Genomic DNA, 13,969 nt, shown 5'->3' with positions numbered 1-13,969 from the left:
TATTTGTAAAAACCCTTTGGATTCTCCTTCATCCTATTTGCCAAAGCTATCTTATGTCCCCTTTTTGCCCTCTTGATTTCCCTCTTAAGTATACTCCTCCTGCCTTTATACACTTCTAAGGATTCACTCGATCTATCCTGTCTATACCTTCCTTCTTTTTCTTAACCAAATCCTCAATTTCTTTAGTCATCCAGCATTCCCTATATCTACCAGCCTTTCCTTTCATCCTAACAGGGATATACTTCCTCTGGATTCTCGTTATCTCAGTCCTGAAGGCTTCCCATTTTCCAGCCATCCCTTTACCTTCAAATATCTGCCCCCAATCAGCTTTTGAAAGTTCTTGCTAGGTCCATCGATCCATCAAAGTTGCCACCCAAGTTGATAGGGTTGTTAAGAAAGTGTATGCTGTGTTGACTTTCATTAGCCGGGGAATTGAGTTTAGGAGCCGCGAGGTTATACTGCAGCTCTATAAAGCCCTGGTTAGACCGCACTTGGAATGTTGTGTTCAGTTCTGGTCACCTCATTTTATGAAGGATGTGGAAGCTTGAGCAGAGGAGATTTACCAGGATGCTGCCTGGTCTGGAGGACAGGTCTGATGAAGAAAGGTTGAGGGAGCTAGGGCTTTTCCTATTGGAGTGAAGAAGGATGAGAGGTGACTTGAAGGAGGTGTACAAGATGATGAGAGGCATAGATAGAGTGGATAGCCAGAGACTTTTTACAAGGGCAGAAATTACTATCACAAGGGGACATTATTTTAAGGTGATTAGAGGAAGCCTCAGGGGAGATGTCTGAGGTCGGTTCTTTACACAGAGAGTGGTGGGTGCGTGGAATGCACTGCCAGTGATGGTAGTCAGATACATTAGGGACATTTAAGCGACTCTTGGATGATACCAAAATGAAGTGTATGTAGGTTAGCTGGTCTTTAGAGTAGGATAAAAGGTGCTGTGCTGTTCTAAGTTCTATGTTCGATAAATGCGGCTTGCTTTCTATCTCACCAAGTGGCTTGGAATATATTAACACCGTATACTGGAGGTTTTTGGTTACACCCTCCTCCAACCAAGGGCGGCATGGTGGCTCTGTGGCTAGCATTGCTGTCTCACAGTGCCAGGGACCTGGGTTCCATTCTGCCTTTGGGCGAATGTCCGTGTGGAGTTTGCAGATTCTCCCCATGTTTGCATGGGTTTCCTCTGGCTACTCTAGTTTCCTACCACAGTCCAAAAATGTGTAGGTTAGGTGCATTGGCCATGGGAAATGCAGGGCTATGAGGATAGGGGGCAGGTCTGAGTGAGATGTTGTTCGGAAGGTCAGTGTGAACTCTGGGCTGAATGGCCTGCTTCCACACTGTAGGGATCCTATGATAACCCTCCCCTTTCCAGCACGTGGATACACACAGGGTCACAAAAGGTGATGGCTGCCCATGGGGGTTCAGCAAACTGTCCACGTGTTGGATCCTGAGGCTTAGACTGGAAAAGCAGCACAAAAGGCAGCAGAATAGGAGTGAGGGATGGCCTTTCTTCACAGCACTAACATGGCGAATGTGCTGACCAAAGTGGAGCTTTAGGATGGGAATCCATAATTGGCTCTGACTGCTGTACACAAGCAGCACTGGCACAATTTGAAGACATGCTGGAAATAGGAAGCTCTGAGCTAGGCAGATCTCTTCGCCCTTCCTGTACCCGTGCTGAACCCTTTGGCGAGTCCCTCAGAAAGGGATCGGTCGTCTAAGGGGTGACTGTCCCAGGTCACGGTGTTCCTTGACAGCCAGGCCGTGTTCTTTGGGAATGGGACTGATGGATCTCTCCTTTCTGACTGTTGGGTCAGATTACCTGGTGGTGCTGGGGATTCGGTTCAGAGGGGGCCAGGGAGTGCACTAACAACAGGCAGGTCTGTTTTGCCAAGCTTGAACAGGAAGTGGGTATGAGGCTGTCTCACTGTTGCTGCATGTGTGACTCCCGTAGTCCATAGTTGCCTGTGTCAGGTGGTCATCTGCTTTATCTATTAGATTGAAAGTTGGACCACATATACCTCTTTCGGTAAACGAGGGTGAACCATTTCTAACATTGTCTTTGCTTTGAAGGCTACCTTTGGCGTACAGGCCTCAAGGAGTGCATGGATACACTGCATACCTACACTGAGTGTCACCACACACTGGGCGTCTACCTGACCGTGTGTTGTGAAGAATGGTCAGGGCAGGTCACTGTGGAAAACTTCATTCAGTCGCAACAGGCGCTGCCACCTGTCTCTCCTGAAGAGGTTTATGAAGGTGAAAAAAAAATCTTTGACTGTGAGTTCATCTGGCAGTGATCAAGAGGCACCATCCTCAAGGCCCTGTGGGGCAAAGGAGGTGATGGATTCTGTTGGATGGCCCCCCTGAACAGACTCTTGGCAGATCAACACGAAAACAGAAAGTGCTAGAGAAACTCAACATGCCTGGCTGCATCTGTATATAGAGAGAGAGAGAGACAGAGAGCAAAAGAGAAACAGAAACAGAGTTAATGTTTAGACCCTTCCTCAGGACGAGAGTGGTCACTGGACTCAAACACATTAACTCTGTTTCTGTCTCCGTACTCTGTCCAGCACTTTCGGCGTTTCAGTTCTCCAGCCTCCACAGTTCTTTGTTTTGTTATTTGGCAGAATGCACTGTGGCCAGAGATGAGAAAAGTCCCTTCCCTTCAGATCCTTCCCAGGTGCCTGGAGTCTCACCCTCTCTGCACGTTGCCCCTCGACGTGGCTAGAGGTGGATAAGGTAGTGACCCTCCACCTCCTAGAATGTGTCTTTACAAAGCAAGTCTGGAGAGAGACGCAATGATTTAGAGCCAAGGTTCATCATGTAGCCATGGGGCCAAGGTAACACAGAGATAGACATCAAACTGGTGCCAGAGGACTGTCAACCCCTTGGCAAAGCCCAGAACATGTTTGTCACTCGCTGCAACTAAATAAGCACAGTCCAAACCCAAGCGGTCCATGGCTTGGGATGTTTTAAAGCTTTGAGGCAGTGACCCCAAAGACTCACTGGAGAAAGGCAGTGCCTGCCTCAGAGCCTAAAGCATTTGTGCACAAGGTACTTTACCCACATAAAAAGGCTGCACAAACAGGAGTGAGTTTGTCATGGAGTGTATGTGTAACCTGTAAATGATAAGGTCAGCGAATCCCTCAGAGTGGCACACAATGCATCGAGCTGAATCATTACATTTTACGTCAAGTCAAATTCGAATTGCTGGCATACTTTTACAAACTTTGTGAATGAGACGTATTTTTTCCTGGGAAGGAAACTGATTTATTACTCTGGAAATGCGGTGGCGAATTGTGTTTTGTTCTTGAGCCCCTCTTGAGCTGTCATTGTGAGTAGCTCAATCGAACCTGGCTTCAGCTCAGTGCTGGGTGACAGGCTGACACTGAGGATGGTTTATCCTTGTTTTTGAAAGTAAAAACCAGTCCTTTGTGTATATTTCAGCGCCAGCAGCTTGCCTTGAGGTGTGACTGCGCACCTTTGTGTACAATTGGTTGCTTTCAAAGGTGGGATGGTGCAGAAATGTGAGCTCCTGGCAATATTGCTGGCAAATCCCCAGCTTCTCCTCCTCCTCCCAAAGTGCAGCTAATCTCAGCCCTTCCTCATTGCAGGGTCACTCCCTCCACCTGGTCGGATCATGTGGAAGAAGAGGAGGTCCCAGCGCCTGGAGATTTCGGCTCCTCGGGACTTTGAGCACAGGCTGCACACTTCCTTTGACCCCCACGACCAGAGGTTTGTCGGTCTGCCCCAGCAATGGCAGGGGCTGCTGGCGGAAACCCTGAAACGGCCGAAACCTTTAGTAGATCCATCCAGCGTCACGCCTGTGGAGCTCACCCCACTAAAGGTAAGGCTAGCTCACATGGTGGGTGAGGGACATGGAGGGTGAGAGAGGAAGGGATGGACGCTGAGGATGAGAGGCACACGGGTGCAAGGTGAAGGACAGAATGTGTGGGGCATAAGAGTGATGGATGAAGGACACAGAGGGTGAATGACATGGGATGTGAGAGGTGAGAGACACAGAGGGTGAAGGGTTATGGAAATGGAGGGCGAGGGATATGAGACACAAGGTGAGGGACATAAGAGTGATGGGTGAGAGAGTGAGGTTTGATGGAGGGTGATGGACACAGAAGGTGATGGAGCTGAAAATGTGTTGCTGGAAAAGCACAGCAGGTCAGGCAGCATCCAAGGAGCAGGAGAATTGACGTTTCGGGCATGAGCCCTTCTTCAGGAAGAAGCCCTTCTGAAGAAGGGCTCATGCCCGAAACGTCGATTCTCCTGCTCCTTTGATGCTGCCTGACCTGTTGCGATTTTCCAGCAACACATTTTCAGCTCTGATCTCCAGCATCTGCAGTCCTCACTTTCTCCACAGAAGGTGATGGACACAGGAGTGGTTCTGAGAATGAAAGACATGGACATTGTGGAGGAAGAGTGTGAGGGATCTAAGAAGTGAAGAATTAAAGGGTAGGTTGTGGAAGTGAGTCTGTCTGTTGTTACCCTCAAGGTACTCTTCTTTACTGTTTAACTGCTGTGGGAAGATCAAATACATCTCCCAGCTTTCTCATTAATATTCTGGTTGTGAGGTTTAAAGCTGTTACAGCTCAGTGAGTTAACTCTTTGTGAGCTATATCCAGTATTTATAACAATCGAACATATACTGAAACAACATTTCTTTATAGCCCCAAACTGTTATAATTCCCACTGATCAAAATTTTCAGGTGAAATGTCAGTGTGAGTGTGTCAGTTTGAGTGTCTGTCAACGTCAGTGCCAGTGCAAGTATGTGCCTGTGCGTCAATGTGAGTATGTGCATCAGTATGAGTGTGTCAGTATGACTATGTGTCTGTGACTGCGTTAGTATGAGTGTGTATAAGTGAGCGTCTGCATGTGAGTTTGAGTGTTCATCAGCAAGTGTATATGTGTTTAGGTCTGAGTGTGTGTAAGTGTAATATCATTGAGTGTGTTGGTGTGCTATTGTGAGTGTCACTCTGTGTATAAGTGTTAGTGTGTGAGTGTCACTGAGTATCAGAGCATGTGTGTGTCAGTGTGAATATGCATTCATGTGAGTATATATCAATATGAATGTGTATGCCAGTGAATGTGAGTCAGTTTGAGTGTAAGTCAGTTTGAGTGTGAGTGTCAGTGTGAGCGTGTGTTAGAGTGTCATTGTGAGTGCAGTTGAGTGTCACTGTGTGTGGTGTGTCATTGTGAGTGCAGTGTGAGTATCTGTGAGTATGGGTGAGACCTGGAGAACATAGGCCAGGCAAAAGAAAAGGCTGAATACTTTCCACATTCGCTGTCTCACAAGTATCTTCATAATCTTTTGGCACAATAAAATCATCAATATTGAGTTCCTGAAGCATGCTAAGTCCATCAGCATACACATATCGCTAAGGCACTGTCCTCTGCACTGGCTCAATCACATGCATCAGCTTGGTGATGCCATGAAAGAACTGTCAGAATGGTAGTTCTGAGGGAGACATGAGCAAAATCTTCTGTCAGAAATGAGGAGCTCCTATCTTTCATTTTAAAAAAAAACAGGTCTGGATTGGCAGCCTGTGTAAAGTTGCCACCCTTAGGAAATTGTCTTATGAGACTGAAGGCTGCCCCAAGTGAACTTAGCAGTGTGTGAACACAGGGGTCTACGTGCAACTGTATGATTGGGTGAATGTGAGGGAATGATTATAGGTCAGGGTGTGTGAGGAGCAGTGTGTGTTGGTGTCAGGTAAGACTTTGGACATTTGCGAGTGTGAGTGCCCAAGTTGTGTTTTGTTCATTCATGGATATGGACATCACTGGTTGGGTCAGCATTTATTGCCTGTTTCTAGTTACCCTTTAGAAGGTGGTGATGAGCTGCCTTCTTGAACCACAGCAGTTCATGTCCTGTTGGTAGACTCACAATGCCCTTAGGGAGGGAATTCCCCAGTTCTTTGACCCAGCAACAGTGAAGGAATGATGATATATTTCCAAGTCGGATGGTGAATGCCTTGGAAGGGTATTTGTAGGGGGTGGTGTTCCCATGTAACTGTTGCCCTTGTCCTTCCAGATGGAAGTGTTCATGGGTTTGGCAGGTGCTGTCTGAGGATCTTTGGTGAATTTCAGCAGTGCATCTTGTAGGTAGTACTCAGTACTGCTACTGAGCATCGGTGATGGAGGGAGTGAGTGCTTGTGGATGTAGTGCCAATCAAGTGGGCTACTTTGACCTAGATGGTGTCAAGCTTCTTGAGTGTTGTTGGAGCTGCACCCATTGAGGCAAGTGGGGAATATTCTATTACACTCCTGACTTGTGCCTTGTAGATAAGTCAGGAGGTGAGTTACTTGCTGCAGTATTCCTAGTCTTTGACCTGTTCTTGTAGCCACTGTGTTCATGTGGCGAGTCCAGTTGAATTTCTGGTCAGTGGTGACCCCAGGATGTTGACAGTGGGGGATTCAGAGATGGTAATGCCTGTGAGTGTGTGTGTGAACTTTGGGGCATATGAGTCTGGGTACATCCGTGTGAATGTCAGTTAGTGTGAGGCTGTACATCAATGTGTAGGGGTGTGTGTGTGTGTATGTGTTTGTGAATATGAATGTACAAGTGTATGCATAAATTCATGTGAGCGTGACTGGTTGTTTGAGTCTTTGTACGTGATTGTGCATGTCTGTGTTAGTCAATTAATTCTGAAAGGGTTGATGAGATTCTTTCTCTGTCAGAAAGCTTTTCCCTTATTTTTGACTCCAGAGGTGGAGAATCATAGAATCCCTACACATCGTGTCCCCATTAACCCTCTGAAGATCATCCCACACGGACCCAGTCCCTCTCCTACCCTGTCACCCTGCATTTAGATTATATATGATTAGATTACTTACACTGTGGAAACAGGCCCTTCGGCCCAACAAGTCCACACTGACCCGCCGAAGCGTAACCCACCCAGACCCATTTCTCCTACATTTACCCCTTCACCTAACACCACGTGCAATTTAGCATGGTCAGTTCACCTAACCTGCATATTTTTGGATTGTGGGAGGAAACCGGAGCACCCGGAGGAAACCCACGCAGACACGGGGAGAATGTGCAAACTCCACACAGAGTTTCCTGAGGTGGGAATTGAACCCGGGTCTCTGGCACTGTGAGGCAGCAGTGCTAACCACTGTGCCACCGTGCTGTCCATTTCTCATGGCTAATCCACCTAGTCTGCACATCATGGTAGGATGTGCAGTTTGTTAACAGGAAAGACATGCAATCCTCAAAACCATTAATGCAAAATATATTTTAGAATTTATGTGAGGACTCTGCAGTGACTTGGCTTGCTTTGCTCATGCTTCATGCCTGTGGTAGGAGGATGATGCAAGGGTTGGAGGCGGCAGGAACTCTGACACCTCATCGCTCAGTGTGGAGCTGGTGGAGAGTGAGTGAGTGTGGATCACAGGATTTAACGTCATTGCATTTACCCGAACCTGGGAGGAAGGTTCTGCTTCAGAATTGTCGCTGAAGTAAGTGATTAAAGCCAGGTTCATGCATGTTGGGTTGACAGCTGTTGATCTGAGGGAGTTAGGAGAAAGTCCAAGCTTGGTGTATCAGGATGGGTGAGTGTTTGAAGATCTGAAGGAAAGAGTTGGAAGCACTGGTACTGGTCTGAACTCATCCTGTATACGGAAATACGGACCCTTTTGCTTTGGACTGCTGTGATCATACCTTGGGTGTATTTCTCATTCCTTCTAGCATTGTGGAAAGGGTGAATAGTTCATTGTTCTGATCAGACATTGTGAAGGTTTACATTAGAGATTGCTACAGGGCGAGAGTGTTCACTCTGCAGAGATGGAGCAGAGCCTTGTCCTGTGAGACTTCTCCTGTCAGCCGGAAAGCCTTATCAATTACCAGCCGGTGTCTGAAAGCTGGAAAGCTAGAGAGAAAAGAGGCAGCTTTTTTTGCATGGGAAGTCATATCTCAAACTTCACTGAGCACGTTTCCTCAGGGTGTCTAGTGGATAGTATCTGGCGATGGCCTTCTTTTAATATCCAAATTAATATTCTTTTGGAGCCTTGGGTTGGAAATACTAATTCAAACTGTTCACTGGCTTCTGTGACCTCGTGATTTGGAGGTGCCAGTATTGGACTGGGGTGGACAAAGTTAAAAATCACACAACACCAGGTTATAGTCCAACAGGTTTAATTGGAAGCACTAGCTTTTGGAGCGCTGCTCCTTCATCAGTGGTTGTGGTTCCAATTAAACCTGTTGGACTATAACCTGGTGTTGTGTGATTTTTAATTCTGTGACCCCATTTGCTATTCACATTTCCTTCCTGAATTGACCTGTCTTTTATTGCGCAGGCCATCGTCCGTGGAAGCAAGTCGGCGGCCAACGGCCACATCACGGAGCTGCTGGCTGACCTGCAGAAAGTCTCGGTGTCGAGGTCCAACTCTTTGCGGAGAAACACGGTCTGTTTGTCTCAGGGGAAGCCCTGTTCGCTGAGGAGGATCGAAGAAGACGGCGCCCGGGAGATGTCACAGAAGCCGCCCAGTTCCACCCACCGCTGGAGCAGGATCTTCACCCGCAGTCACCACGGCAAGAACCGTGGAGGAGAGGGCGGGAGCAGCCAACTGAATGGAGGTGGGCCCCACTTGAACAAGTCGGTCCAGAACCTGTCCATCCCCTCGTTGGAGTACGAGCGGCAGAGGATGCACCCATTTCCACCCGGAGCTCAGGATGGCACTCTCCCCTCTGACAGGATCCCCTCGGAGACCACCCAGCCCCACGTGGAGAGAAGGCTGAGACCGGGGAGAAGGAACAGTCTGGGCTGGAGGCCCATCTCTTGCTTCTTCGGTCGCTCCAGCCCAAAGGGCGCGAGGGGACTCAGCACCTCCCCCGGCTCTCCAAATCGTGGCACCACTGGTCACCCATTCAACAGCAGTCTGCCCTCGGACACCTCGCCAGGTATATCAGCAAGAGGCACCACAACCAAACAAATTCAGGTAAGCAACTCGGGACTGCCAGGCAGCTGGGGTCTTACCCACAGATTGACACTTTAGTAGGAGTCGAGTCATATTGGTTTGTTCTGAAACTCTGGTGTGTGTGGGTGAGTGGGTTAGTGCTCCAGAGCTCCAGCACAAGCCAAGTAAGAGCTCAGGAGTTCAAATCAGGCTGTGGGGACCAGAAGCTAACAATTCTGGTAAACCTGTTGACGTGAGAAGATTTAAAAAAAAAAGTCCCTGAGAACTTCGAGTCTGCTTTGCCATTTAACACGATCGTGGCTGATCTGACAATCCCTAACTCAACTTTCCCAACTTTTTCCCTCAACCCCCCATTGATTAAAAATCTGTCTCTCTCAGCCTTGAATGTCCTTAAAAAGACAGAATGCAGCCCTCCGCGGTACAGCATTCCACAGATTTGCTACCTTCTAAGAAGAAATGCCTCCTCGCTTCTGTCTTGAGCGGGTGGTCCCCTTATTCTGAGACGATGCCCTCTGCTCATAGACCTACAAGGGGGAACAACCTTTCCGCATCTCCCCTGTCAACTCTCCAAAGAATCTTGTAAGGTCGCCTCTCAATTGTCTAAAATCCAATGAGTACACGCCCAAACAACTCAACCTCTCCTCACAAGACCTCCATACCCAGTATCAGCCCAGTGGACAATCCCTTCCCTGGATTGCTTCCAATGGCACTGTATCTTTCCTCAGATAAGGGGCCCAGAGCTGTTCACAATATTCCAGCTGGAGTCTGATTGACTTGTGCCTTATACAGTTGTAGCTGTATCGACAATGGAACAAAAGGGTGAGCCACATCAGAGGTGAAATTGGTTGTGTGACAGAACACAGAGCGCAGTTTGGCGCGCAGTTCTTCTAGCTGGAGGAAGGTTCACAGGGATGTCCTCGTGATCGAGCCCCCTAATGACCAATCCGCATCTGTGAATGTGAGAAAGGCTGTGTGGACGTTTAAAAGGAGATAATCATGCCGCTAGAATGGACAGGCAGATGGCAGGTGGAGGAATGTGAAATGATAGATTTGGTGGACTGAGGAGAAAAATAAAATGCAGGATGAAGGTTACCTTTCTGAAGAGGGTGCAACATCCGAGTGAGCTGGAGGTATATGTGTATAAAACAATAAAAGCACCTGGGCAAGTTGAGAAGTTGGTTTAAAAAAACATTCTGGAATGCTGGGCTTTATATAGGGGCGGCACGGTGGCTCAGTGGTTAGCACTGCTGCCTCACAGTGCCAAGGTCCCAGGTTCAATTCTAGCCTTGGGTGACTGGCTGTGTGGAGTTTGCACATTCTCCCTGTGTCTGCGTGGGTTTCCTCCGGGTGCTCTGGTTTCCACCCACAGTCCAAAGATGTGCAGGTCAGGTGAATTGGCCATGCAATATTGCCCATAGTGCTAGGTGCATTAGGGTCTGGGTGGGTTACTCTTTGAAGGGTCGGTGTGGACTTGTTGGGCTGAAGGGCCTGTTTCCACACTGTAGGGAATCTAATCTAATCATCAAACTGGAGACATAGAGTACAAGAACAAGGAAGTTATGGTAAACCTGCACTGAACACTGGTCCCATCTCAGTGGCCTATAGCATCTAGTCCCATGCAAAACACTTTAGGAAGGATGAGAAGGCTTTGGAGACAGAGACAGACAGACAGACAGAGAGTGCAGAAGAGATTCATGCAAATAGTTCCAGGGATGAGGAACTTCAGTTTCATGCACAGTTTGGAGAGGTTTTCTTGGGGAAGAGTGGCTTAAGAGGAAATTTGACAAAGGATTACAGAACCACATGGAGGCTGTACAGAGCAGATAGGGAGAAAATGTTCCTATAGGAAGAAAATCGAGAAGCAGATGACGCTGGTTTATGGTGATTGGCAAAAGAGACAGCAGTGACATGAGCAAAAATATCTTAATGCAGCAAGTGGCTAGGTTCTGGAATGCACTGCCTTAGCGTGTGGTGGAGGCAGGTTCTGTTGTGGTTTTCAAAAGAGAATTGGATCATTATCTAAAGAGGAAAAATATGCAGGGCTACAGGGGAATGACAGGGGAGTGGCACTAGGCAAAGTGTTCATGCAGACATCGATATAGACGCAATGGGCTGAATGGCCTCCTGTGCTGTAACAATTCTTTAATCTCTACAATCTGTGCAAAACCTCAGCTGGTTTACCAATGCTCTCGCTAAAGAACATGCATGTGACTGCAATACCATGTTCTGAGCAAGCAAATTAGTTGTAAACATTTGATACCCCACCCCCTCACTGCCTGTGTTACCTGAAAACTGAAATCTGAGAGATACTACGTGGGCAATCCACTAATTATCCCTTTAGAGATAAAGTGACTACACAAACAAGTCTAAAGATAATGTACAGTCAAATGAATACACTGTGTAAGGGTGGTTAGTACAGAGGGGTCATTGACAACACCTTCCTGAAACTACCAGGATCAGAAAGTCAATTTGACATTGCCAGTGTTGCTCACATTCTAAGCACTAATATATCAAATCTCTTTACATACCCGTCAATAAAGATATTGAGCTTTGTGAACAATGCCAAGTAAAGGGGCTGTAGCAAGATAAACAGAATTCTGCAGAGAGAAGTGCTAATGATTCAATTATTGGCATTTATTGCCTGTCCCGAGTTGCCCTTGAGAAGGTTTGGTGAGCTGACTTCTCAAACTGCCGCAGTCCACGTGCTGTAGGTTGATCCACAATATCTTTAAGAAGGGAGTTCCAGAGTTTTGATCCAGCAACTGTGAAGGAATGGTGATATGTTTTCAAATGGGGATGGTGAGTGACATGGGGGGGAACTTGCAAGTGGTAGTGTTCTCAGGTATCTGCTGCCCTTGTACTTCTGCATGGAAGTAGTCGTGGGTTTGGAAGTTGAAGTCTGAGGATCTTTGGTGAATTTCTGCAGTGCACCCTGTAGATCATGCGTAATGCTGCTGTCAGGTATTGGTGGTCAAGGGAGTGGATGTGGTGCTAATCTACTGAACTGTTTTGACCTGAGTGGTATCAAGATTCGAGTGGTGCTGGAAAAGCACAGCAGGTCAGGCAGCATCTGAGGAGCAGGAAAATCAACATTTCGGGCAAAAGCCCGTCGTCAGGAATGGTGTTGGCCTGAATGGTATTGAGCTTCTTGAAGGGCAGGCTAGCCCAGAGTAGATCCATTTCAATGCAGAGAATGATTTAGTTTTGGAAAAGAGAGAGGCCAGTTGCAACTGTCAGACGTGGAATGGGACAAGTGGAGCGCATCGAGGAGACAATGACCAGAATATGGATTTTTAAAATCTAGGCTGTGGAGAGACAGCAGCGTTAATGTTTCAAGTCCAGTGAGTCTTCCGAAACATTACCCCTGCTTTCTCTCCATAGATGCTGCCAGACCATCTGAGTTTTTTCCAGCAATTTCTGATTTTGTGTCCGATTTCCAGCATGTGCAGTTCTTTAGTTCATTTTCTTTTCTTTATTAATCGACCCGTTTGGACACATTTCTGGAGTAAGTGGGACATGAACGCCGTACTCCTTGTCTATAGGTATGCACACTACCTTTGCACTGCAATATCCAGAAAATATTTCAATAATATCGCGATGGGGGGTAGTAGCCCGGATAGATTGGAATGAAAACTTATCAAATAAGATGTTTTCGTTGGAAATGTTCAAAGAGACACTGATTGGGATACAGACTAGACATGTCCCCACAGAAAGTAGTGTTGTTTGCCAAGGATGTGGTTAACAAAAAGATCAACATGTACTTAAATAACACATCTAGCATCAGAAGCCGTCGCAGGGCTCTTCTCGGCTATGTGGGAGGGTATAATTGTCAACAAGTCAAAAGAAACCAGGTGGCTGAAAGCTTGGCCAAAGAGGTAGGTTTTAAGGAGCGACTTAATGAGGAGAGAGAGCTGGAGAGACAGCGGTTTAATTAAGATGATAATTCCAGGGCTCAGGGCTAGGCAGCTGAAGGCAAAGCTGCAAATGTCTATTTTTTTTCACTCATTCATGGGATGTAGACGTTGAGAGGAAGCATTTATTGCCGGTTCCCATCCCAGGGAGGTGATGTGGAGGCAGATAAGGCCAGAGATCCAAGCCACTGCTTTGGTTATTTGGTTTCAAATCTCACCATGGCAACTGGTGGAATTTTCATTCAATTATTTTGAATCTGGAGCTTCCCACTCACCTTATTTGCGGTTATCATGGCAACGATCATCGATTGCTATTCAATAATGTCCGTGTCCCTAATTGTAAGCCAACAGACACAGGTTCAAGTCTCACCTACTCCTGAGATGTGCAATGCATCTCTCTGAACACATTGATTCCACTCATATTCTTTAGGGAAGGAAATCTGGGTTTGAGTCGTAAGGAGAGGCTGGATAGGCTGGGACTCTTTTTTTTCACTGGAGCTTATGAGGTTGATAGGTGACCTCAAAGAAGTTTATAAAATCAACAGGGGCATAGACAAAGTGAATGGCAGGTGTCTTTTCCCTAGGGTGGAAGATTTCAAGACTCGGGGGGCATATTTTTAAGGTGAGAAGAGAAAGATTTTAAAAAGACACGAGGGGAAATGTTTTTACATAGAGGGTGGTTCATGGAGATCCAAGATGGCGGCAACCCTGCAAGTCTAAGTCTGTAGTGCTCTGCCCAAGACTCAGGCAAAATGGGCTGCCCACCTCCACCACACCTGCCAAATCATTTAAAATAACTTTTTTATTTAATACAGTTAGTCATTTTGCACCAAACTTGAGTAGTTTGGTGCTTTGTTAAAATGACTAAGGGAAAGAGGGTGGTTCATGTGTGGAATGAACTTCCAGAGGAAGTGTTGGATGAGGGTATAGCCACAGCGTTTAAAAGACATTTGGATAAGTACATGAATAAGAAATGTTTGGAGGGATATGGGCTAAGCGCAGGTAGGTGGGACTGGTTTAGTTTGGGATCATGATCAGCATGGGCTGTTTGGACTAAAGATTCTGTTTCCGTGCTGTATGTCCCTATGACTCTGGGTTCTGAGGTAGGATCACCACATCCGA

At 46.9% G+C, this 13,969-nt stretch overlaps 1 protein-coding gene across 3 annotated transcripts in view; it reads left to right on the top strand.

Moving 5' to 3' along the window:
• The window catches only part of LOC122553999 (serine/threonine-protein kinase PAK 4-like), a 63,907-nt gene that overhangs the window by 13,419 nt on the left and 36,519 nt on the right, over positions 1-13,969 (top strand). For all 3 annotated transcript variants that reach the window (XM_043698487.1, XM_043698485.1, XM_043698486.1), the window contains exons 2-3: positions 3,622-3,854; positions 8,316-8,957. In XM_043698487.1, coding sequence (XP_043554422.1) covers positions 3,648-3,854; positions 8,316-8,957 — 849 coding nt within the window. In that variant the 5' untranslated portion in view covers positions 3,622-3,647. The remainder of the gene's footprint in view (positions 1-3,621; positions 3,855-8,315; positions 8,958-13,969) is intronic.

The sequence above is a fragment of the Chiloscyllium plagiosum genome, chromosome 10, assembly GCF_004010195.1.
Source record: "Chiloscyllium plagiosum isolate BGI_BamShark_2017 chromosome 10, ASM401019v2, whole genome shotgun sequence".
Taxonomy (NCBI): Eukaryota; Metazoa; Chordata; class Chondrichthyes; order Orectolobiformes; family Hemiscylliidae; genus Chiloscyllium; species Chiloscyllium plagiosum.
This window is presented reverse-complemented; position numbering and strand designations above follow the sequence as displayed.